The sequence below is a fragment of the Colletotrichum siamense genome (genome assembly GCF_013390195.1).
Source record: "Colletotrichum siamense strain Cg363 chromosome Unknown KSG_Cg363_contig07, whole genome shotgun sequence".
Lineage (NCBI taxonomy): Eukaryota > Fungi > Ascomycota > Sordariomycetes > Glomerellales > Glomerellaceae > Colletotrichum > Colletotrichum siamense.
In genome coordinates, this window is record NW_023501020.1 from 1,201,351 (window position 1) to 1,225,100 (window position 23,750).

Consider the following 23,750-nt stretch of genomic DNA (forward strand, 5'->3'; position numbering starts at 1 on the left):
ACCTCGCCTATATTAAGTACATTCAATGAGCCTCAGATAACCCCCACGGGACGTCATCATCATTATCGGTGCGGGTGTCAAGCAGTCACCACATAGCCAAGCCCCCATCCGCCTGCCCTGCAAGGGCGACGATTCCTTCTGGAATCTTCTCGCTTTCCAACAGCCAGAGCTCAACTTGGTTCTGAATTCTCTTTCGGGTTCTGAAAAGAGATGTGTGTCTTTAAGGTAAGGTAGCTTATGCTCTGCGTGGATGGGTAGACCGGCTTCTCGCTCTCCAAGTATGGCAAGTGTCGTACTTTTTCGAGGACTCTATCAGTTTCGGTCATGGAGAGAGCGAGATCGAGATGTTCTCACATAGGTCAACTGCTCTGTGATTGAACCTGAGGATCCGAAATATCTCAAGGGGAAGTTCGTCATCGCTCCATCCGTTCTCAGGGGGGCTCTTTATGCCCTCGGGTCTGAACGAGACCATTAGCGAAAGCAGTTCGCAATATTGCTTGATACTTTCAACGATGGCATCACGGTCGTAAAGGGGACCAAATGGAGTCGAAATGGGTTTGCGTGTCGACATTGGGGCGATTTATGACCGCGATTGTTGTTGATGTGGAACGATGAAGGTACGTGTGAGTTTGAGAGACCACCTAGGAATGCTTAAATACTTTATTTATGTAGGTGCCCACCACCACTGCCTAGTAAAAACTCACCGGCCTAGGCTTCAGGGTACCCGAGATATCCTATACAAACACGGAGCATTAAAATCGTTCGAAGTTTGTGGGTATGGTTACATTGGTTTGAATGTGAGGATGAAGATGTTATTTGTACAGTCTAAACCAAAAGCTGTGAAAGGGGAAGTTGACGATCGGTCCCCATGACGAGTGGATTACCTCTTGGAAATAGACCGTCGTGCCGCGTAGAATTCCCCACAGACCGAAACGCCGCCGAGCCCTTTCGTCTGCTCCCTTCACAACAAACTTCCAACTTCCTCTCTCAATTGATTCCCAACATGGAAGACTTCCTCCGATCTGCCCTGGCTTCCAATTGCTTCCTTACAACGTCCAGCTCCATCGTCGCCCATACCACCGAGATCTTGCCTTTGTCGAATCGGTACATGCAGTGCTCGTTAAACTTGATACTCTTTCCATTGGGAGGGATGCCCGCAAACACCGACGTCGGCGTTCCCGTGAGCTCCAATCGCGCAGCAACCTGCTGAGTCTCCTCGTCCACCAGCAACTCCTTAATCTCGAAACGAAGCCCTGAAACAACTTCGTGGCTCAGATCAAGGTTGCGTGCATAGTCCTGGACAGTGAATGGTCTGTTGTTGTGTCGAAGGTCTTTCCTGCAGAATTTAGGAAACTCGGTCTTCATCGTGCGCTGGTTCATACTGGTGACGTATGCGCGGTACAGCGACCCTAGGTCAACCGGTTTATCCGGCATGCTCCGCGTGAGAAACTTCGGCGTCATCTCTGCCGTTGGATTCTGGGCGCGAATTCCGTCGTTGTCCTGGATCGTCACAATCCTCGAAATCTTGCCCTTCTCGTTGAACCACACGAAGCACTGCTCGTCAAACTCAATCGTCTTCTCCACGGGTTCAGCATTCACCCTCTCGTCCACCAGCGTCATCCGGTTGACGTATCTCGCGGCCACAGCGCGGGCCTTCTTGTCGACGAGCATGGTGTCGATCTTGATGTTGAATCCGGCGAGGCCCTTCGTGCGACCCTGGAGGCGGGTGATGTGCTCTTCACGCGTCTGGGAGTGGCCATTCCGGGTGAGCTCGTCGGCGAGGTGGTTTCCAATGACGTTCCATTTGCTGTTGTTCAAGCAGTCGACATATTCGCGCAACCGAGTGCCGATGTCCACCTGAATTCCCTTTCCGTCACCGTTCCAGCGGCGCGCTGGGCTTCTGTGCCGATGAGGGCTTTTGATCCCTGAAGGTTGCTTCTCTACAGCCGGCGGAGCCAGGAAACTCTCGTGAGAGAAGCATGGCGCGTCTGAGTCTTCCAATGTTACTGTCGTCATCTTCATTATCTTCCTTCGAAATTTCTTTCTGTTTTCGGTCTTGTTTGATGATGAAAGTCGTGATGAAGGGCGGACGTCTCTAGCGTTATTATCGTCAATAGCGATGTCATGAGAGGGGTGAACTGATCTTAGCGAAGCGAGCAGTAAGCGCTGAAAAATGCTTTAGCAAGGGTCGATCATTAATATCAACGAAGCAGATCCCCCGGATTACCTCAAAATGACCACATCAACGATAGTCAATCACTCAGAATAGGGAAATAAGTTGTCACTACCACAACAAACAGATCATAATCGACAGTGCAAGGAACCACATGCAGCCCAGCCGCAAGAACGCGATCGAAAATCGGACCCTTGCGCCACGTCTTTTCACAGTTAATGACGTAGAATTCCCCGCATTTCCTGACATCACGTCGTTCTCCCGTGGCGTCCGAACTCGCCAAGCGGGCCGCGCGGACCCCCCAAGCAGGGAAATTTTCTCCCTAAATCACCGATCAGAAAAAAGCACGCCTCAACAAAAACGACGCGAACTAAGGAGAGGATGGTCCGCCACGCCGAGAAAATCCGGATTGTTCCAGCCCGCCCCTGTCAGCAGTTGGGCGGGTGCGCGAGAGCCTTATCTCTGTGACACCGGCATCGGCATCATGCATGCATACCGCCACCCTGATTCATTGCACTGCAGTACCGGGGAACAACCGCAGGAGCCCCAGTTTTGTCTTGTTTTCTTAGCAGCTGATCGGATCGGGGCCAGGGTTTGTGTAGCTGGTCGGGGTCGGCCAGTACGGCTGGAAGAGAATGCCCGGGTCGGTCGACTTGTAGGCTCCGGGGAACGACACGCCGGAGAAGGTCTTGCTGCCGCCGCCGGAGAGGGAGACTTGGGCGCAGCCGACGTAGAACTGAGCTCCGCCCTCGGTCGCGGCGCCGTGGAGGGCAAGGTGCTCAACGCGGACGAGGTACTCTCCGTTGGCGAGACAGGATGGGATCTTGGTTGAGAGAACTTGCGTGTCTGCGACACAAATCGTCATTAGCACCGAACTGATTCAGCCCTACAGCGCGATTCACGAACCTCTCCACCAAATCTAAAATGTCTGTTTTCTTGAAACCACATGCTTTTCGCGGTTCCCTGCCCCCGAAGATCGCACCCACCCGACAACAACATGACCCGAAAATTTTCAAATTACAGGAGAAATGATTGAGAAAATTGGACACTCACTGTACGACGCCCACTCCAGGCCGCTGCTGGTGATCGTTGGGCGCTCGTGGTAGATCTTGAACCAGACGGCTCCACTGCCGTCCCAGGTTACCGCCGTCTGGCCGGACGGGACCTTGGCCATGTAGAAGCTCGCGGGCCCGGGATGTCCCACGACGCTGTTTGCCGCGAACCCTATCGTCGAGCCCGCGGTGACCGGGATGGTGGTCACGGTACCCCTGTCCGCGGGATCGGCTTCGTAGCACCGGATCTGCGTCGACGAGACGCCGTCGGTGGGGCCGTTGGAGTAGAAGTTTAAAGTCTTGCGGACGTGCTGCCATTCGGGATAGGTCGTGCCGCCGTACACTAGGCGACCGAATGTGTCTGAGTTGATCGACTGAGTTAGCATCATACGATTTGCTGAGACTTTTGTCTCTTGTTGAGTGATGTTAAAGGATAGAAGACTAACAGTGGGCTTCGGCTGATGCAGCCGCCAGGACTGCCAAAGTCTCAGAGAACTTCATGCTGGCACAGCTTGTACTGAGGATTGATGGAAACAACGATATCACTTCAGGTTTGGTTGACGAAGCTCTGTAAAGTTGAAAGAGAACACTTCACTTCATGCCTCCTTAAATAGCTCCATAATTACAACTCAGCCGGGCTTGAAGAGACCAGCCTACAACTCCGCGCAACTCCTCGCAACCTGGTCTTGTGCCTCCATCAAAAAGGAATGTGCCAATACTTTAATATCAAAGTCCGTCTCCTCCCCGAGCGCCGGCGAAAATATGGGGCGCATTCCACGAATCTCCGTCGCCGACCCCTTGCCGGTCCGGAGGCTGCGCTCCGAGGAGTAACGTTGACATCCTTGCTGTTACTCATGAAGATTCGCCAAGGCTACCATTTCTCTTTCCCTGCGATTCCCTATTAGATGAGAATAAATGAAAAATGGCACCCACACCTTCCGCCACTTCGGGCTTGTATCGGCCCGACAGGTGGACTCATGGTCAGGTTGTCGCATCCCACGATCTGGAGTCCCGATACGTCAGTTGATGACCCTTGTTGCTTGTTCCGGGCCTCTCTGCACAAATTCTAGTCTTTGTCTATCGTCTTATTGATTTCTTTCATTTCTCTGTACTGATTACCTCTCACCCACTCCCATTCCATCATCTTGACTGTGCCATCGCCCTTGTCCGCGGTTCCGTAGACTCGTCGACTTTGACAGGTCGCGATACTGAGTAGCGCCTCATCTCTCACATCTGTCACCTTTTCTCCATCCGTTACAGCTGTGTCGCTAGACGATGAACATGGCTGCGGAGAAGTTGACAGTACGATTGACTCTGACATGGAAGATCGGGCCGAAGGTTATCAATTTCTGTGGGAATTGAATAATAATTAAAAAACATCGACTTAGTGAACCTTGCATAAATGGATCAACAAGTGTTCTGTCCTTGGCTGAATCCATTTCCATCTTCCTCCATTCAACAATACCAAACCCACATGTTCAGCCAGTAACCCGCAAGAGTCCTTTTCAATCCAAGTCAAGATCTGATTGAATAGGGTCTTCATCAACCAGGTTTCCCCACTGATCGCGGTTCCGATACTCCAAACGCGCCTCCCCTCTACTGTTCAAGTGAAGCTCTCTCCCACCAGGCAACAGAACGATCACCGGGGGATCGTTATCTTCCTCCAGGGTGCCAGTGGAGCCCAGAGCCGCATATTTTCGCCGCAGCATGATGGACATGTTGTGACGTTCCTTGCTGAAGTCCTTGAAAGCAACTTCTTCTTGCGTCATGGGAGGGGTTGGCTCCATGCCTAAGGACTGCAACATCGGGTTGCCGGGCCATCCCTCAGGGGGGCGGTTGCTTCCCATCGCGTCCCAGGAGAAATTGACGCCAGCCCGCTCCAGCAATCCCTTCATCTTCTCGAGGACGTGGTTCCTTAAGAAATTCCAGTGCCGCTCTAGAGCGAAAAGAATTTCAATCTGGAAGCGGGGTCCGTACCGGTAGCGCTCCATGAGAGGATCCTGGCCGTGTAGGGATACCTCCTTCAATGCGGGGAACGCTCCATCAGCGACGGCAGAGGCAAAGGTTTGCAGGCTGTCTGCCAGGTTGTTGTTGACATGCGTAAGGCGAAGGTATTTGAGGGTACGCGGAAGCATGCTGACTAGGCGGGTGCCGTCGGGATCAGGCAAGCTGGTGTCGATACGGCGCAACCCGAGTTCTTCCTCTGTGGGTATGTCACCCGGCCACACGTCAGGAATACCGTATCGAGAGGTCCACATGTTGGGGACGCCGAGAATGGAGTCCTGGGCAAGCTGAACATGCTCGAGCTTTTCGAAAGAACGTAGGGTACCGATTGTGGCAATTCGAATGTTCTCGAGGTTTTCGGCCGTAGTTCCAGATGGATTTTCGTGCCAAAGGCTCTCCCAAAACTTCATATCGAAGGGACCGAGCTCGAGGTGTCTCAGGCTGTGGGAGCTCATACCTGCCAGGCGAGCAGTGATATTTGCGGGGGAAATCAGGGAGTCCATCACGACACTGGCATAGTCGCCCTGCTCAGCGATCAACTGGAATCTGCGGAGCTCGCCGCGCCCGAGGGTGAAGCTCTCCAAGTTCTCGATGCCTGAGGTGAGAATAAATATGTCGTCGTAAGACAAGGAACAGTTTGTCAGGCGCAAGGTCTTGAGCTGGGAGGTGACATGGTCGGTTTCTTCGATGAAACGCTCGCCTATGCCTCCTATTCCGTGAATTTCGAGTGTGGCAAGGTTGTTGCAGCGGTTGATGATCATGTAGGTGTCCCTGAGATCAAATTTGCCGATCTTGTCGTAGCAGTCGGCACGGTAAATGAGGCTGAGCGTCTTGATAGAGTCGTATTTGTCGCGGCCATACCGGTCCATGCTCCAGATAAAGCCACCATGCTTAATGAGGGGAAGCTCCATATGCAGCTCGAGATGTTCCAAATGAGTGGCACGGTTGAGAACCTCAGGAAGCCAGTCGAAGCCAATGGCGTCCCCTCTGGGGCCTTTCCTTCCGACCTTGCCGCTGTCAACGTGCAGATTGGGGGTCAGGTTAGCTTCAAGGTGCTTGATGGAGGTGGCCAAGTCATCGATGCCGTTCGCAAGGCTCCGCTTGCCAGCAGCCTCCAGCGCGTCAGGGTCTGGAACGTGGTCGCCAGCCAAACTTCGCAAAAGTTTGAACAGGGCCTTCTCGTGCTTCGAGCCCTGCCAGGAGCGCTCTCGAATCTCTAGGTAGTCGTAGTTGAAGCAGACGTGGTGAAAGAGGTAGGGTCGCACAAGCTTGTGGAAGCGAAAGCAGGTCTTTGAGAATGAGACCAGTCCCTTATGGTTATCGCGTTCCGCCTGGAAACTTCCGCCGTTTCGACCATCGCAGTGGCGACAAAGGAGTTCCAAAATGGAAAGAATGAGCTCGTCTGGCAGGTCGATGAGGTGGGTTGCTCCTTCCATCGTGACTGTTTGAGGCGCCTCTCGGTCGTCGGTTGCTGGCAGAACCTCCATCTTGTCAAAGTGGAAAGGCGCGACGGGACGAGAGGCAGTGAATTTGTAGAAGGAGAGGTGGATGTTGCAGTCGGAAGTCAGAGAAAAAGAATTAGAGGGAGTCGGATGCCGATGGCAAAAATAGCCGTCGTGGAGGCAAACGATTTCTAGGATATGCGGGCAGCCGATCGTCTGGCGTTTGTTGTTCAGGTGGCTGAAAGAAGCTCGAAGAAACAAACACTTTCCTGGAGCGATTGAGTCTCAAAAATGGAAAAATCAAATTGCCAGCCAAATCAAATCTGAGGAGGAAACAGACAGAGTAGTCAAGGACCAGGTGGGTGAATGGGTGACTGAGAGTCGCCGTGGACGGGCCACGTGACGCGCAATATTGACTACGGATGGTTTGGGAAGGAACGACCAAACAAACCATCGAAGGCTCCTGCTTCTTGTCAAGTTCGCCTTTCGTTCTTTCCAAAGTTTACAAGTTTGGTCACCGAGTATCAGGGAAGCCGGCTAGGGCATGGGGAACTCTCCGCTACTTCCCTGACCGTTTCCCCATTCTTGCAGACGTTAGCTGATACAACTTCAATTACAGTTGAAAGCGGTCACATGCGCCAATGTGCCATACGGATTAATGGAAACCTTTCTACTCGGGGAGCTGGACCGAGATCGATTGACGCGAGGCAATACAGCTTGGCCTGCTGCTGTCGCATCATCGCGAAATTCCAGCGCCACAACTCGATTAATACCGAATAATATTGAACCAGACACTATGCTAGCCGAAAAAGTAATGTCGAGACCTCAATCCTCACTTTCCCAGTCGGATTCGGAGTCGGGTCCAGAGTATGTTTCGTCCAGATATTTCCCAGGATCCTCTTCGTAAAAGGTATCTTCAGTCCATCCGTAGGCTTTGTTCAGCCGCTGACCAAGCACAAGGGCCGAGTCTCCTTCGAATTTGCCCTTATAAGGCGGAGAAACCACAAGAAGCTTGCACCCGTACTTGGACGATTCAAACGCATGGTTCAATCCATCTGCTGTACGTATCAAGTTGAATTCCAACTCCTTTACCGCCCGATTGAACGCAGGCCAACCGACCGCTTTGCCCGACTCGGACTGTCCAATCAGGTTCTTGAAAGTCTCGACCATATCCTCGTATTCGACTTCGATGGTTGGTGGTGCAGGCACGGGTTTCCTCGCACTGGAGAGAATGTCAAGTTTAGCCCGGCTAGAAGATCGGGACTTGTCCCTCTGTTTGCGACTCTCGACGAGTTCCTCAGAAGGCTCTTGGGACTCCACTGCGAGCGCTGTCCAGTCGGTCTCGCCATTCGCCTTGGCGTGATCATATTGCTTGTCCAGATACGCGAAGCTGTCCTGGATCAAATCCTCGTACAAGAAAGCCAGTCTCGCGCCCACTTTCTCGGCAACGATCTCGTCCAATCTCTCCAATGCGCCGTCGATAAGACCATCGTCAAGAGCCTTCTTGGTAAGCACGGGGCCAAGATCTTTCTTAAGCCGGTTGAGCTCCGCCTCGAGCTCTTGAGCCCGAGTGACGAAGAACTGAGCTTTCTTCCGGGAAGGAACCGGCCCCTTCTGTGCCAGTGACAGACTCACGGCCGCGCTCATCGACAGCAAGCCCATCATCTCAAACGCATCTCGTGGGAGCGTCGCTCCATATTTGTCAAAATCGGTCTTGAGGTACAGCTTCGAGAGCTGTTCAACCCAGCCATGCGCCTTCTGCGGGGTCGTTTCCGGCTGACACAGTCGGAGAAGGATGTGAAGAGGGGGGTCGCTGTTCTGAACGTCTTGCGGCTTGCCCTTCAGTTTGATGTTGGGGTTTCCCACGGCATCGACCCCGTTCGACACACGCTTGAACAGCTTAGAGTCCCTGGTCAGCTGCCGCTTGAGCAGAGAGTAGAGACTGGAGTCGGACGTAGTCAAGATGCGCAACATTTGATAGCTCCTGCAAAATGATCGATTTCCGGAGCTTGTCAGAGCCTGCGTCATCAAGTCGGCCTAGCAGTTGATCCGCATAAGACGAGATCGCGGCGGCTTTGATGGCACTTTGAGCAGCATCTAAGACGGCGCCGCTGGCATGATAGTCGGCTTTGAGAGGAAGGGACCTTCCCTTCTCATCAGCGATAAGCTCCGGGCGACTGGAGAACCAGCCAGCGACCTCCCGAGCAAACATAGCCGACCGAGAGGCGAGCGAATCCAGGTACGCCTCATAAGCGATTTTGCGGTCGCGAATCAAGTCCTTGGGGTCCGGGAGAGGGTCCTCTTTGACTTTCTTGGCCGCGGGTTGGGTCTGAGGAGCACCCCGAGACCCCGGAACCTGGAGCATTTGAATGCCCTGCTCAAGTGCATCGACTGCCGCATCTGCAGTGGGCGCCACAGGGGTACTAGCCAGCTGTGGAGAGTTTTTGTTGCTGAGAATAGTTCGGGTCAACCAGGCGAGATCAAGCTGCTCGACCTCCCGACGCTTGCGCGGAATTTTACTAACTCCAGCTTCTTCGAGAATGATATTCGCGATGTCGTTGAGCCTCTGTAGAAGGAACAATTGGCGGCACAGAATCATCTCACCGATTCCTTTGGGGAGCATGTTTCCCATTCTGAAGGCCCACGCGATTTCATTCATCTTGGAGCGTGGGATTTGCACCGCCTGTCCGTACTGGTCGCTGTCAATGAACATGATGTAGGCGTCTCTGAAAGTCGCATTGACGCGGAGCTCTTGCGTCTCCATCCTCTTCTCGATGAAATCTTTGTCGTTGACCCTGTACTGGTCGATCAGGTCCGGTATGGCACGATTGGCCATGATGTCGAGGAGGCGGTCCTCATCGGGATCGGTCAGATCACGGAGGTTCCACTCAGGCACGAGGCTGGACAGCACGCCGCCGTGAGCCGAGTCCTCGGGGTGCCGTGGGATATTCTCGCCGTCGTTGAGTCTGAGGATGCACTCGCGTCGCTGGTCTTGGTTGAGCGAGTCCCAGTGCCTCTGGAGCCGGCCCTCGTGCATGTCCCATTTCTTCCGGAGTGTCTCGTGTTCTTCCTGCACTTGGATATTGTTTCCGATCTGACCGGAACGCCGGTTTGCGTTGTTGTAACGTCGAGAGTTGTATGCATTCATCGTGGTGGAATGAAGCAGACGGATTATGTGTAGGACCCTTTAAACGCAAGGGAGTGAATGAAAAGAAGAAAGGAACGGGCAGAATCGAGGGAGAGGAAGGTTCTGTACATACGTGTGAAGAAGCCCCTCCAAAAAGATCCTGGCTGATTGCGTTGCGCCAACAAATGCGAGCGTGACAAACTGTTAGAGAAAGACTCCAGTATCCCCACCGCAGCCTCCATCGAAGCCAATGATAGTTTGTGAATAAAGTTCGATCGATAGTGAAGTGTTGCTTTTTTAGAACAGCATTTCCCCTAAACGGCATTTTTACAAGGGAGGCCGTGGGGCGCGCAGAGAGTAACATGGTATCAGAAATGAATTTCTAGCGGTTTGTCTCTTGGCCGATGCTTCTGCGAGGGATCTTCAGCCACTGTCGATTTGACATGATGCGCCACAAGCAGCCACATCATCACAAGACCACCAAACTGGTGAGATGGTTCAACGCGTGCCATTTGCGGTGGCATCCTAGGTTGTTCAAGAATGCAGCAGTGAGCTGAGGAGCCTTAATAGCTGGGTTAAATGTCCTAATTAGTTCCATCCTCTGCCGGAAGCATGAACATCTCTACACGTCGCTATGAACATTGTGCTCACGCGGCACATATTCTTCCAAACTAATTGTATTAAAGGAGTTGCCGTAGTACGTCTTTGGTACACCCTTCAGCCCAATTAAGAACCAACATAATTAATCAGAACATATTGATATGGTTAGGTATTCGAATGGTTCATTAACGTTGAATGCAACGGGGAGGTCCATCCTCTCCGAATTGAGAATCGTAGATTTGGGGTGTACTATGTAACAGGTGGTGAAGTGTTAGATGACGATAAGCAAGGAGAACAAAGCCGAGATACATTGATCTCCAAAGTTACGATAGTATGCATGCCGGGTATACCTAACAGAGTGACCCATTTCCTATTTAGATGCGATTAATACACGTTACAATTCAGTCGAGTAAGGCTCTATGAGGCAACTACTTTAGCGATCAAAGGCGTCAAATCAGCAGCAGCATCTGGTGGACAATGAATCGCAATCACTTCTGCAGAGGAACCAAGCTGCATGAGATGCCGCACCAATCAGGATGCAGGCTGCTGAGGGAGATGAGCTGCTGCACTAATCTGAATGCAGGCTGAGGAGTAAGAACACGGTCGAACCCCTCGTGGCGCGGCACATTTCAAGATTTATATAGAAGGGTGAGACTGCTGGATATTATGGTAATCTATCTGTGAACACTGTTACTTTTCTTATGCTCTTTCTCTAATAAGAACGGCATCTATTTGAAATTAAACATAACTATTCTCCCCCTTCTGCGACACATATTCGTCGTACTCTTCGTCTCTCTAGGATTAAGACCTATAACCGTAAATAACTGTCGACTCGTCCTCTGTGCCACACTTTTCTGACACCCCCTCTAAATATAAATGGCATCCTCCAAGAAGCCATCTCATTCTTCGTAAGGCTTGTTATCGTTCCATCATTTCAGGTGCTCCAGATATTGATCATCCTCTCTAGCCCCGTGTCTTCGTCCCGGTCTTTCACTGATGCCTCAAGCACCATCGCCCGCAACGGTTCCCCTCCGAGATCTACATTCGAGGCCACCAAGAAGAACAAGGCAGAACACAAGAATGTTAGTAATGAAGGGAAGAAAGACAATGATGGCAGGCATGTTGCCGTCATGGCATTGGGCTTGTCCTGCATCGGATCGCAGTTTGATTAGCTCAGAGACTGGATACACCGGTTGACGCGCCATGAACCTTTGTCATGAGATGAATGAGTACTTCTAAACATTCTTGGATACGTTGCTCGTACATTGGTGTTCAAAGAAACTTGACATCGCAAAGAAAAGCTCACAGGGCAATGAACATGGTACCATAGGTCCAGGCTGCTCTTCAAGTCTCATGAACCAGAATTCAGAATTCAGAAGTCAGATATGTAGACTATGCTTAGTAGTATATCAGGGCAATGCATCCACTCAAATGTTCATTCTCAAATCTCTTTTGAGTTGAGACTACATGCAACGAGCCTGTCTCTAATACTACTTTATCAATGATTCTCCTGTCAACCCTGTTCTTCAGGTTTATCTCACTTAAACTTGCAAAGACGGGCCTATTCATCAAGACATTACACGTGTCAGCCTCCATTCGTATGCAAACTGTTACAATGATAAAACCTGAAGATGCCTTTCGTTCCTAAGCGTGCAGCAATAGATTACCACGGGAAAACAGCCTAGTGAGTCTATTATTTAAATCTTTTGACGGGCATATCCCTTTCTATTAAATGACGGGACCACTTTATTATCACTGAACATGAATCCGCGGGAATATTTGTCAGGAAAGTACTAGAGATGCTTCAGACCTCCCATAAAAGCCGAAGATACTGCGAAGGAAGAAAGCAATTTGAGCAGTCATACCACCTTCAACACAACGAACACCTGGCGATGCCTCGCTTTGAGAATCGAATAACTATTGCCGACGCAATGGCATTGCCAAGACGCATCCTGGAAGATGATCAGATCGCCAAGATTCACCGAGAGTAATGAATACAACTCTCCCCTCCCCGCCGAGATGGCAGCTTCCGATCTCTCCAACCCTGAATCTGGACCGTCTTGGCTCACTGTCAATCTGGCAGTCAATTAATTAACCTCCCATCCCGACGGGATCATCACATCACCCAAGCATTGGTCACTGCAACAACAGATCTGATGCATCAAGTTTATTATTCCTATCAAGCACATCCCCAGCCAAATCTGATCAAACGGGAAACCCTAGCGACCCAAACAGGCCCCAAAGGGTATGAAGTCTCAAAACATTCATGTCCATCATCAAAAAAAAAAAAAGGCCAGCGCGCTCACTCATCCTCCAATGATAAGGGATCCCAACTCCTTCATATGCAAACTGAAAAATAGAGCGAGCTGACAACCTTTGTGAAACTGCCCGCGAGGCATTCTGCGTACCCACGGAACGTCTTCTCGTCGCGTACCCCAGCCCCGCGGCAGTCCCCGGCTTATACCTCTTGACAAGGCACCCAGGCGAGACGCTTAGGCGCCGTTGCCGTTGTAGGCAATCAGGTTGGGGGAGCTGTTGAGGGTGCCGGTGATCTTGTTGGGGGTGGCCAGCGCCTTGATGCGGGCGACGATCGAGGCGGGAGTGGACAGGCCCTCGACGGACTGGAGATAGTTGACGAGACCGGCGACGTGGGGGGAAGCCATGGAGGTGCCAGAGATGGTGTTAGTGGCGGTGGTGGAGCCGATCCAGGTGGAGAGGATGGAAGAGCCGGGGGCGAAGACGTCGAGGACAGAGCCGTAGTTGGAGTAGGAGGCGATGGCCCAGGTGCTGGTGATGGCACCGACGGTGATGGCGTTGGCGGCGCTGGCGGGGGAAACGTTGGCGGCGTTCTGGGCATCGTTACCGGCGGCGACGACGGTGGTGACACCGGCGTTGTAGGCGGAGTTGACGGCGGTTGTCCAGGCGGTGGAAGCGGGACCGCCGAGAGACAAGTTGATGACGGACTTGCCGGCACGGCCGTTGCTGGTGATGTCGTTTACAGCCCAGTTGTAACCGGCGAGAATGACGGAGGTGGAGGCAGAGTTGCCGACGAAGACCTTGACGGAGACCAGGGTGGTGAGCTTGGCGACACCGTAGGTGGTGGAGCCGATGGTTCCGGCAACGTGAGTGCCGTGGCCGAGGGTGTCGGTGTGGGCACCGCCGGCGGCGTTGTAGCCCAGAGTCGCGCGACCACCAAAGTTGGTGTGGGCGGTGTTGATGCCGGAGTCGACGACGTAGGCATAGGTGCCAGTGCCGGCGGCGTTGTCGTAGACGTAGGTGGTGGAGCCGGAGGTCTTGTGGGAAATAGTGCCCAGGCCCCAAGGAGCACCGGTCTGGCTCACGATAGCAAAGAGAGTCCAGATCTGGTCACGCTCAACGGCAACGACCTTTGGAGATGTTAGCATGGGATTCATGATTGTTTGGTTGAATTCAAGCTCACATCAGGGTTCTTCTTGATCTCCTCAATGGTGGCATCGTCGAACTTTCCGGCGTAGCCGTGGAACTTGTTGAAGGAGTAGTTGCGCTCGATACCAGCGAAGGCACGCTTGTCGAGGTTGCGGCTCTGGAGCTGGCTGACCCAGTCCAAGTGGCCGTCTAGGTCGCGGGCAGAGACACCCTCCTTGAGGGTGACAATCCAGCCGTTGGGGACGGTCTGGACAGAGAACTCAGAGGGCTTCTCGACGGGAGCAGCGAAGCCGCAGGCCGCAGCCGCGAGGATAGCAAAGCGTTTGAAGCCGACCATGATGATAGATTGACCGAGATGCTGGGATTGGAGTTGGGAATCTCAGGGAAGAGGTGAGCGTGGTGAGGAAAAGAAAACTTCCTCATCGTGGGCTTTTCGTGAATGTTATATACTTATAGGTCCCCGCGATGGAGCTCTTCGATCTCAAGGTCTTCCACATCTGAATGGCATGCAAGGCCTTAGGTGATACAGGCGGTCGATGGTGTGGCACCGCCGTGTATGCGGCCAAGCCGTGAGGCTTCCTTGGAGAGGCTGTACGTACCAAGCTGGACCCCGGTCGACGTCCAGCCACTTCCACAGGGTCCAAGCCATGGCGAACACCGTTCAACTTGGAATATGCAGCCGAAGACGCCATGTTGGTTGCAGCGAGCGAGACAAATCGATAAGACGATGCAAGAAGGGGAAGGAGAGTACAAATGGCGCCATGTGGCGACATGAATCGCCCATCCCAGAAAGCTTGTGCGACGACATCAAAATGAGGAAGTTGATTGACAATGATGTTGTTGATGCAGCGGTCGGCGGGGAGGAGGTTATGTAGGTCGGACTTGGCATTGCAACAGACGGGAGCTATCAAATGGTCGCGCGTGAGGTCGAGGTTGGGCAGCAGACAAGCCGGGCTGGCGGCTCAGAGCGTTGCGCCGTCACATGAGGCGTGCAGCCCGTGAGTTGCATTGAGTTCCCGAGAACGACAGAAAGAACGCAAACAAGCTCATTCTGTGGGTGTTGAAAATGCGACATATTGGCGGTTGGACGACCGACTGATTTCTGGCAGACTGGGTGAAGTTGGCGACGGATATTTCGCGGTGACAACACCGGCAGTTGATAGAGCTATCCCAATCAGGAGCAGCTCTAGCCACTCAGAGAGACTGTTCAAAGGTCACCGGGGGCGAATCCGCCAATAACAAGGGTTACGCAAGAGACTATCGAACATTAGCAATTTGCCTCAGAGACCAGTACCGTGAGCGGAACGGCAGTGCCAAGGCTAGATTATGCATAAAATAGAGGATCCATTAGGTGACCGCTCTGTTGTCTAAACCCCTGTTGGTTGGCCGAGGACCGACGACCCTCTTCCGTGGGAGACATGAAGATGGGGCATACGAAGAGCAAGTTGTGACTGGGTAATTTCAGGTCGGCGGGTATTTCGAAGTCAACTATAGCGCGAATTTCCTGGTAAACCTCACAGACTCGAGGCCCCCGCCAGATCTGTCTCCGCCATTGTGCTCAAGTTGCCTTCGGAAGGCGTTCGGGTTTACGTTCGGGTCTCTTGCGGATGTGTGGTGCACGATACCGAAGACAGTAGTGAGTCGTGGTTCGTCGGATGGGGGGTGATCCTCGTGCGTCTACACGATGTAACCCAAAGTGAGATATCTCGCCTTCCCTTTTCGGAGATGGGCCGTGCTGCGTGGCAGTCGGCGATCGGAGGGGTATGTAGAGCTCTGGGGTATTGGGGGCTTTTTGGAGCTCAAATGGACCCAGGAAACGATGGTGAGGGCTAGACGTCGAATGGCGACTGATTCGTGATGGCTGCCGAGGATGACTGAAGCGATGCGATGGCACTCAAAGATGTGGGATGGAGGTATGCTGTCGGAGTCAGGACGCGGGGACAGTTACATAGAGACATCGGTCTGTTGGTGTCAGGCGCCAGAGGTAAGGCGGTGGACAGCGACTGAAAGCTACACTCCGTAGGATCGAGGTCCGCTGCCGGAGGGATGTATTTCGTAATGATGTGACGCAAAGGGACCCAGATAAGAATGCCTGCTCGTCAGTCAGCTTTCTTGATTGTTGCTCATGTGCAGTTCAGCTTGCGATGATGATAGGTCGTCTGCAAGAGCTGTAAAATGTGCAAATGCGCGCAAAACAAGCAAGCCCTGGCGAAATTTGTTCAGGTGGTTAGAAAAGACGAACGGTCAAGCTCATGTGGAAGAGAGAAAGGGGAAGCAGGCTGGTAGATCCCTGATGGAGCACTCACGCAATGGGGGCCGCAGCTACCTGCCCCTCACCACCAAAGAGCTTCCCAGCACCATCCTTCTTTCTTACCCCGCTGCCAATCACGATAAGGCGACTGGGCCACAGGAGATCTCGGCAGCTGCTGGTCTGTGCTGGAAAGCGATCAGGCCCAGGCCTGCTTCTCAGGTATGTGTCGCTGATGCCATTCGATGTTGTGTTGTTCTGCTGAGTGCCTCTGAATGCTCAGTGGACGCCATCAGCGCCCGAACCCTGGTTCCTGAGCAAGATCCTTGCTAACGTCTGTACGCTGTACGCCGTCAGCAGCCACTTTCATTGTGTTGGAATAGGGTTGCCGAGACATGTTTAACTGCTATTTCTTTGGATCAGTCTTGTGACCATATTGACCCAATTCCTCGGGATAGAAATAACTTGCGCCACAACATCATCCTCCGAGCCGCCGATCTCACGCGCCGAACACCAGGATTGAGCCACGATCCACGAAGCACATGTGAATCGTGAAAAGAACCAGGGATGAGATAATGAACCCGGTCGATTGCCTTACCTCGGGGCCCGCTGTTCGCCTTTTTTCCGTCGGCAAGTGGGGGCGCGGGATGCGAGCGGAGCACTTTGTGGTCTGAGCTTCGCGATAACGTGATAAGATAGTGGGACAGGCCGCTTTAGCGATGCTGACTACAGCTCAAATAGCCACTCAGAGGTAAGCGGGCCTCCGGTAGCCAATCCGGATGAGCTTCACTTTCAGCAGCTTCATTTCATGGTGTTGTTCTCCTCATTTCCGGCTTGCCAACATCCACCAATGTAACGTCTGCAGAGCTCCAAGCTTAAGCTTACTTTCTTGCTTGGGTTGGCTTTTGCTTTTATCCTTCCAGAAACGTGCTACGCTGCGTACTGAGAGTGGCACGAAGTGGAAGAATAGATGCAAGCCACGTTTGGCCACGAACGACGAGTGACATACCGTACAGCTCGGCCAATTCTTGATATATCCCTGCTTCTATCGGAGCTATTCCTTGAGCGGCTGCTAAGGCCCGCGCCGCTTCCGAGATTCTGCTTGGCGTGGGGTGCGTTGTGAATTATCAGGTCTAATTGCTGTAGAGACAATGCCTTTATGCAAATAATGTTTTGTCACTGATTTCGCCCTGTAAGCATTGCGCGAAAATGAACTCCAGTTGAGAGCTGAACAAAACATAGCCATCGTCTTTATGATCGACACGCAGTGTTCCAATAGTTTAAGCAGTAACAACGGTACCCTTACCGGAACAGTCGAGTTGCACAAGCTGTAATTCAGGTGCGCCGACCGTCTGCAACTGCATCCGATCTTTGATAGGTCCCGAACGTTGGGCCTTGCTCTTGCCTAACCCGCCGTCCTCTTTTCAGGCCGCCCCGCGATGTCCTCACTCGCTCAAAGAGGGAGGTGCTCATCAAGGTGAGGCTCTAATACGCACCTATACTATGCATAGTGTGGTGGCATCGACGCAGAAGGAGCGTTTCTGGAAGGTCGCACTTCCATTCTCTCGGCGCCGATGACGCTTTCCCCTACAGCAATGGTGGCATGTGGTACTTTTGCTTCAAGCCGTCCACAAGGTCTAGCCTCACGACATGGACCTGCCATGAGCAGTTACCACCCCTGAATCACCCCTCGAGGAACTTCCGGCATTCGTGGATTTCAAAAGGCTTGGCTTTCCTGCTCTCCAGGATTCTTCAGCGCTCCCGCGAAGCGCCGCTGCAAGATCCTCCTCGCCAAGACCAAGCCACTGGAAACACCAAGCTTTCACCTTCCCTTCGCGATGATCCCTTCCCGAGTTTGCCGCTGCCCAACGATCCTTGGCAGTACCGAACAACCATCGAGACCAGCTTCCAGCTCTCTGAGATCCTCATTGCACCTCTACGGCCTCATTACGGATATTGTCACTTCATCGTCACACGATCCGGACACGCCGTGGCATCATCGATCTCGTTCTCGGACCTTTCAACTATTCCGATATTTGTTACCTGCTCAGAGACACAATCCCTCACGATCTAGACAAATGTTCCAGATCTTCGCAGCTGAGTCAAAGTGACAGCGGCCTTCGGAGGCAGATCCGGCTGCCTCCGAACCCGCTCTTGTGCGTCCAGTCTGTCTACGCCCCTCCCGTACCACGTCGCAATTAAGCCACGCCGGAGGCGCCCCGTTGACGCAAGCCTCGGCACCTGCCTATTCAAGCCAGCTTCCGACGCGTCACTGGCGTTTATTTGTCTTGCAGTGAGGTGGCTCATCGTCAGCGTCACTTCACGATGCATCACGAAGCACAATGCAAAAGAACCCTCGTTATTCGCAATATCCGTGGAATCATTGATTGCAGACTCCCTGGCTTTCCCAACTCTCAAATTCCGTACGTTACGACGTTCTCAATTCCTTCATTGATCGTGCCATCACGACTTCTCAGGCACTACTGATCTCGTTCCCTGCGTCTCCGTCTTCTTTGCCTCTCGTCACCATCACCTCCTCTTACTGGGTTGTTCCGCTGCCTTACACATACCCGACAGACCCCCTCTGTGCTCGAAACTCCGTTCTGCCATACCCGAGGCGTGTTGTTTCTGGCGCACGGTTGATTTGTTCTTTGTCCAAAGTCGCACCGATCCAGCCGCCAGAAGGCGTCGAGATGGCCGCATTGAAAACTTCCTGTGCCAGCGATGAGTCGACACATCGCGGTCTAGCAGTTCGACACAAGTTTGGAGCTCTGTCAAGTTATGACTATGGAATGCTCCCGCTACAAGGATGATAGCGCAATGATGTGGGGCTATGCTGAACATCATTTCGCAGTAGCTCATCCAAGATATCAAGAGTGATGTAGTGGGGGCGTGGACTTTAAAGCCACGATTTTTCCACCGAGTACCTCATGCAGATCCGTGTGAGTGATTCACGAGCATATTTTCAATTCTACAGTCACTGTGTCTAGCGTCACAATATCCCGAGCCACGAGAAGAAAGGCAGAGGTAAGCGAATTCTGCTGGTACTTCAAATTGTAAATCGATCATTATGATGAAGATTTTATCGTTCACAGCAATACATGTGACAGCCCCAGTCACCACATCTTCCAATTATAACCGAAAACCTGTTGGAGGACAACAGCGTACAGCCTGAAATACGCCGTATTCACGTTGACTGTTTTTACAAGTTAAAGGCCTTTACCCAGATGAAAAGAGATTCGTAAGGAACACCTTCAGGTGCGTGATTTGGACGCCACAAGTCAACTACTAGCTTACAACAAGAGAAAACACCACGAAAATTGGAGTGTTTTCACACGCCATTCTCTATCGAAGCAACGGCGATACAATATGACCCTCTTGCCTATTAATCTTTTCTTTTGTGGTCCTCGATTCCTTCCTAACTACTTTATTCAATACACGGGCTTTGTGCGCCAAATTCCAAGCAAGGGCGGATGGCCAGGCCCGACATTCCGTGTCGACCGGCCTCGCCCGGCCCCACAGTTTGTCCCGGTCATGCCGCAAATGAAACGACCCATCCCATTTGAGCATCGAATGGCCTTTTGAGCGTGGTGAAGATACTGCTTGTAGCTACAATCCACTGTATAATACCAAGTCGTCAGGTAAAATGACTCCTGTCTGGTGAAAGTTAGACCAAGGCACGGACTTCGGTACTGCATCTGGTAGCGCGACAAGCAATGTGACTCAAAACTTTGAATGCCTGCTAACAGAGAAGGCAAATCGCAGGACAGTTAAGGTTCTGAGTTAAATTTGACTTCGCCGTCGAGCAGAAGGCAATCGGCCCAACACCTTTTGGGTTTCACCATGCTGGGCGCTGCGAGACGATCGCGAGATTGCCGTTTCCCAATGACACCACGTCAGTCACAAGGCAAGATAAGAGTCTACTGGACAAAAAGCCTTCACCTTTATCTCGCAATGTCATTTGTCCTCGATGCTGTGGTGTGCCTCCCGCATTATCGCCCTCAGATCCAGTGACATTATCATCCGCCAGATCACGGCTGGATCTCGGGGATGGAGGACGTCGCGAAGGCGCAGGCCCTCCTCTGTCCCCCATTCTCAGCCTCCGGTTTGAAATATTTTCATTCAATTACTGGAAACGACGTATTAAACCCTTGTTCATCGAATTTGAAGACGATCAAAAATTTCTTACCATCAATCAAATTGAGAAGTATCATCACAATGGCACTCAAGCCTCGCTTAGATCCGTACACACGACTTACCTCGCGGTTCTATGAGGTCCTTTTATTGCTTTCAACCCTCCGCCCTGTCAACGGTCCTCATATCATCACCAAACTAGACACGGGCACTCTGCAGGGGGCTCGACGACGGTTCCTTCGGAATCTTTGCGTTCTCTGCGACTACCAGAAGGGTGGCGACAGCACGACCTCCATTGGCGCTGAAGACCGAGATGACACATACGTGCTCTGGGTCTCCTCCAACGAAGGTCCTGGGGACAACGTTATCAACTTTATTATCACTGTTCTTGAAGACTTGCGACGTGTTGTGTTCGGAGGCGAAGAGCAGAATGTGGTCGCAGAGGAACTGTTGCATCGGACTATTCGGTTCGTTTCGCCGCGACTGAGGAAGGAGAAGAGCTTTCTACGGAGGACATCCCGATCTTGCGCCGAAATTGTCGAAGGTGATGATCCACAACACAGCAAGCTGGGACAGTGTACCAGCTGGCCTAGTCCCCTCGAAGTAAGTTACTGACCAGGGACAGATACCGGCCTCATATTATGGCTTCGCCAATTCCAACCCACCAACCTGGATGATCTAGCGATATGCAGACTGGCGTATGAACATCGCCATGACCAAGAGATGAACCTAATGATGCAATATGGCCAAGAGGAGGAGGAGTCTGGTACTCAGCTCCCAATGGCACGACCATTCAGTTACTTCAGGCACATGATCGGTAGACTGGCCCACCGCGTCCGTGTGGTCGGCGAACTCTTCCAGGACGCCCGCCGCTTACCAGCATTGCTACGAGACTCCCGTGTTGAGAGAGTCCAGCCGCCAATGAGCGCTACAGTGCCAATGGCGGATGGGCATACAACTTTGCAAGGCATCTTGCGTCGCTTGCTACCGGCCAGAGATCAGCGCTATGGACCTTATCTAGACTTTCTCAAGTTCATCGACCAACATGTCAACATTGAAGCTGGCATCATCGAAAGACTGGAAGATTCCACATTCACGCCTTGTGTTCACGCAGAGGTCCAGATGCTGCATCATTTTGACAAGGGGAACCGCAACTTTGTCGCCAATGACAAATACATCGCCTGCAGTAAGCCAGCTTGTATATGCTGCGAGCTGTACTTCCGCCATCACCCGCTGCGAGTCACCTTGATTGACGCTCATCAGAAGGCGTATCCAAAATGGGGTCTCATTGGTCTGACCCAAGGCGCTCAGAGTGCCGACTGGATATCTCAACGGAATATCCTCATCGACGTGATTCAGGACCTGAAGCCCATAGTCCTGGATCAAATATCACAGCTTCAGGTCTCTAGCCTCCACCACCCGGACTCTGTATCTCAAATCACGGAGTCGCTTGCCGATGACGTCGACTTGGCAGAGTTATCAGATGTGGATTCTGAACAGACCTTCGATACTGAGCCGGAATCTATCGCAGATACTGCCGGTGTCCTCAGCAACGAAGCCGGAACAGCGGCTAACTGTAAGCGCCCTTTGTATCTTCGAATATGGCCCATGGAGCTGACACGAGAAGTCACCACCTTTCATCCCGCCGATATCGCCGCCTTCGAATCAATTTTCTTGGACAATGACGATGATGCAGACTTTGACAGTGACGATGGAGTCAAATTGTGAACGCTCGTGGCAATTTGCGTGTTATTTAACGAGAGTGAGTGTTCTTTTATTTGGGTACCCCTAGCTATTCATTCTTGTTCTGGTTTTGGTCAAATCTTCTGTTTCAACGAATGAACAACTTGTTCTTGTCTACCAGATCGGCAGGACGTCGGTCAAGGAATGAAGAGAAATCCAGCTGTAAATCCTCGCAGAGCAGACAAACGACCCCAGTGGTCACCAAAAACAATTCAAAATAAAAAACCGGTTCACTCAATTCTCAACCTGTTTTGTTCTCTTTCTTACGTGTCTTTCGAGATTGTCAAGTCGCGTAAAGTGCACACCACAGTTACAATAGAACCGATAACGAACAAAGTGAACGTCAAGATGTTTCAGCATCTCCCTGGGCTCAGCAGCACGGTGACCGCATAGCAAGCACTCGAGAGGCTTGAAATGAGTTTTGTAATGCTTCCTGGACGACGCGTGAGAAGATTTCACTTGTGGTGGCCTTGGAAATAGAGAGAAACGTACTGTCTGAGGCTTGGGATGCGGAACCAGCGGTTGCAGGCTCTTGGGGGGCCCGACCAAGGGCAGCAATAAACGCCATTCCTTATTCCATCATCACTACTCATCTTTTCCATTCTGTGAGTTTTATATAATGGCTGCGCAGGAGCATCCTTTTCAACGGGAAATAAAGTCGAGGTCGGAGTTTGAAGGTTGATAGTGCAACAATGTTCGTGCGGCGCCGTGGACCGGGAACCAACCCGTGAACAGCGGGAGTTGTGTAGCGCTTGACGCTGCTGGTGAGTGTGGGAAGCATGATCCAAGTTTGAGGGAGGCGATGAACCCGAGGCGCTAGACGATTGCCCGCTCTAAGGAGACGTATGGACATCGTTGCGACCATGAGAAATCACATCACAAGATAAATTGGCCATGAACCCATACTCGAGCTCTTGTTCAAGCGCGCCCTCCCAGTCAAACGGAGAAGTGACAGGCGATAAACTTGATTCCAATGGCTCCAATGGATAGAGAGAGGTAGAATCCTCACCAAAAGGCCCAACGATCGGTGGCTGCTCGAACGTCCCTGGCGACGACAGTGACTGTTCGTCACTTTGAGAGGCCCCGCCGAGAACTAGATGATCATTGTTGCAGGTCATAACACGACAATCAAGACGAACAAACATAAATGTCCCAATGACCTAACAAGTTGTGAAGCGACAGTCTTCAAAATCATCCATCACAGACATGTTGCAACAAACCCTGTCGAGAGTCGTGCCTTGACAAGGGCATTTATGGTCTGTGAGCTGTGTCACATGATTATCTTTCTTCCATAGTTCCGTAGTTACGACATGAATGTGCTTATGCCTGTGTTTCCTAAAGGGATGTTGGGAGCCAATGTTACCTTCTGCTATCGGCAAAACAACCCGCCAATTCTAAATTCCCGGAGCCAGAGAAACCCCATTGTAGGCCGAAGATATGATTCGACGGCAATCACTGCAAGTTCGCCTTTAATTCATCGTGGGGTTCTTTGTTTCGTCATCATGATGCAGATTCATAAAGCCTGTTTTTATCAAAATTTCACACGGGGGATGTTGGGTGTGTAGCTCAGCCAGTAGTATCAAGCGCAGCATGTAAAGACGAATGCAATGTTTAAAACTGATTCATCATCGTTCTGGATCAGAGGGTCGCCTTAAGTTCAAATAGCAAAGGTTCGCCAGTAAGGTTCCGACGGCAGGTACCCAGGTACCCATTACGGGCCGAAGTCCGCGTTCGGCTTCTTGACCTGGGGTAAATGAGGGGATCTTTTCCATTAGACGACCATCGCAGCTGGAGGGTCTGCAGCAGCACCATGTGTTCAAAC

The 23,750-nt window shown here is 52.0% G+C and overlaps 5 protein-coding genes across 5 annotated transcripts; 1 reads left to right on the forward strand and 4 right to left on the reverse strand.

Annotated features, from left to right (window-relative positions):
- Positions 1-987: 987 nt before the first annotated feature.
- On the reverse strand, positions 988-2,016 carry CGCS363_v010657 (uncharacterized protein; the record flags this gene model as incomplete). The annotated part of the gene is made up of 1 exon (XM_036642506.1): positions 988-2,016. One exon carries the CDS (start codon positions 2,014-2,016, stop codon positions 988-990), a length of 1,029 nt encoding a protein of 342 aa, XP_036492219.1.
- Positions 2,017-2,738: 722 nt separating this feature from the next.
- On the reverse strand, positions 2,739-3,726 carry eglD-0 (putative endo-beta-1,4-glucanase D; the record flags this gene model as incomplete). Its single annotated transcript, XM_036642507.1, has 3 exons — positions 2,739-3,019; positions 3,227-3,586; positions 3,672-3,726. 3 exons carry the CDS (start codon positions 3,724-3,726, stop codon positions 2,739-2,741), a joined length of 696 nt encoding a protein of 231 aa, XP_036492222.1.
- Positions 3,727-4,730: 1,004 nt separating this feature from the next.
- On the reverse strand, positions 4,731-6,716 carry CGCS363_v010659 (uncharacterized protein; the record flags this gene model as incomplete). The annotated part of the gene is made up of 1 exon (XM_036642508.1): positions 4,731-6,716. The coding sequence occupies one exon, from the start codon at positions 6,714-6,716 to the stop codon at positions 4,731-4,733; it is 1,986 nt and encodes a 661-aa protein (XP_036492223.1).
- Positions 6,717-12,890: 6,174 nt separating this feature from the next.
- On the reverse strand, positions 12,891-14,140 carry prb1-0 (Alkaline proteinase; the record flags this gene model as incomplete). The annotated part of the gene is made up of 2 exons (XM_036642509.1): positions 12,891-13,784; positions 13,838-14,140. 2 exons carry the CDS (start codon positions 14,138-14,140, stop codon positions 12,891-12,893), a joined length of 1,197 nt encoding a protein of 398 aa, XP_036492484.1.
- A 6,129-nt stretch (positions 14,141-20,269) lies between these two features.
- Positions 20,270-21,913, forward strand: CGCS363_v010661 (uncharacterized protein; the record flags this gene model as incomplete). Its single annotated transcript, XM_036642510.1, has 3 exons — positions 20,270-20,762; positions 20,811-21,761; positions 21,813-21,913. 3 exons carry the CDS (start codon positions 20,270-20,272, stop codon positions 21,911-21,913), a joined length of 1,545 nt encoding a protein of 514 aa, XP_036491513.1.
- Between the last annotated feature and the right edge of the window lie 1,837 nt (positions 21,914-23,750).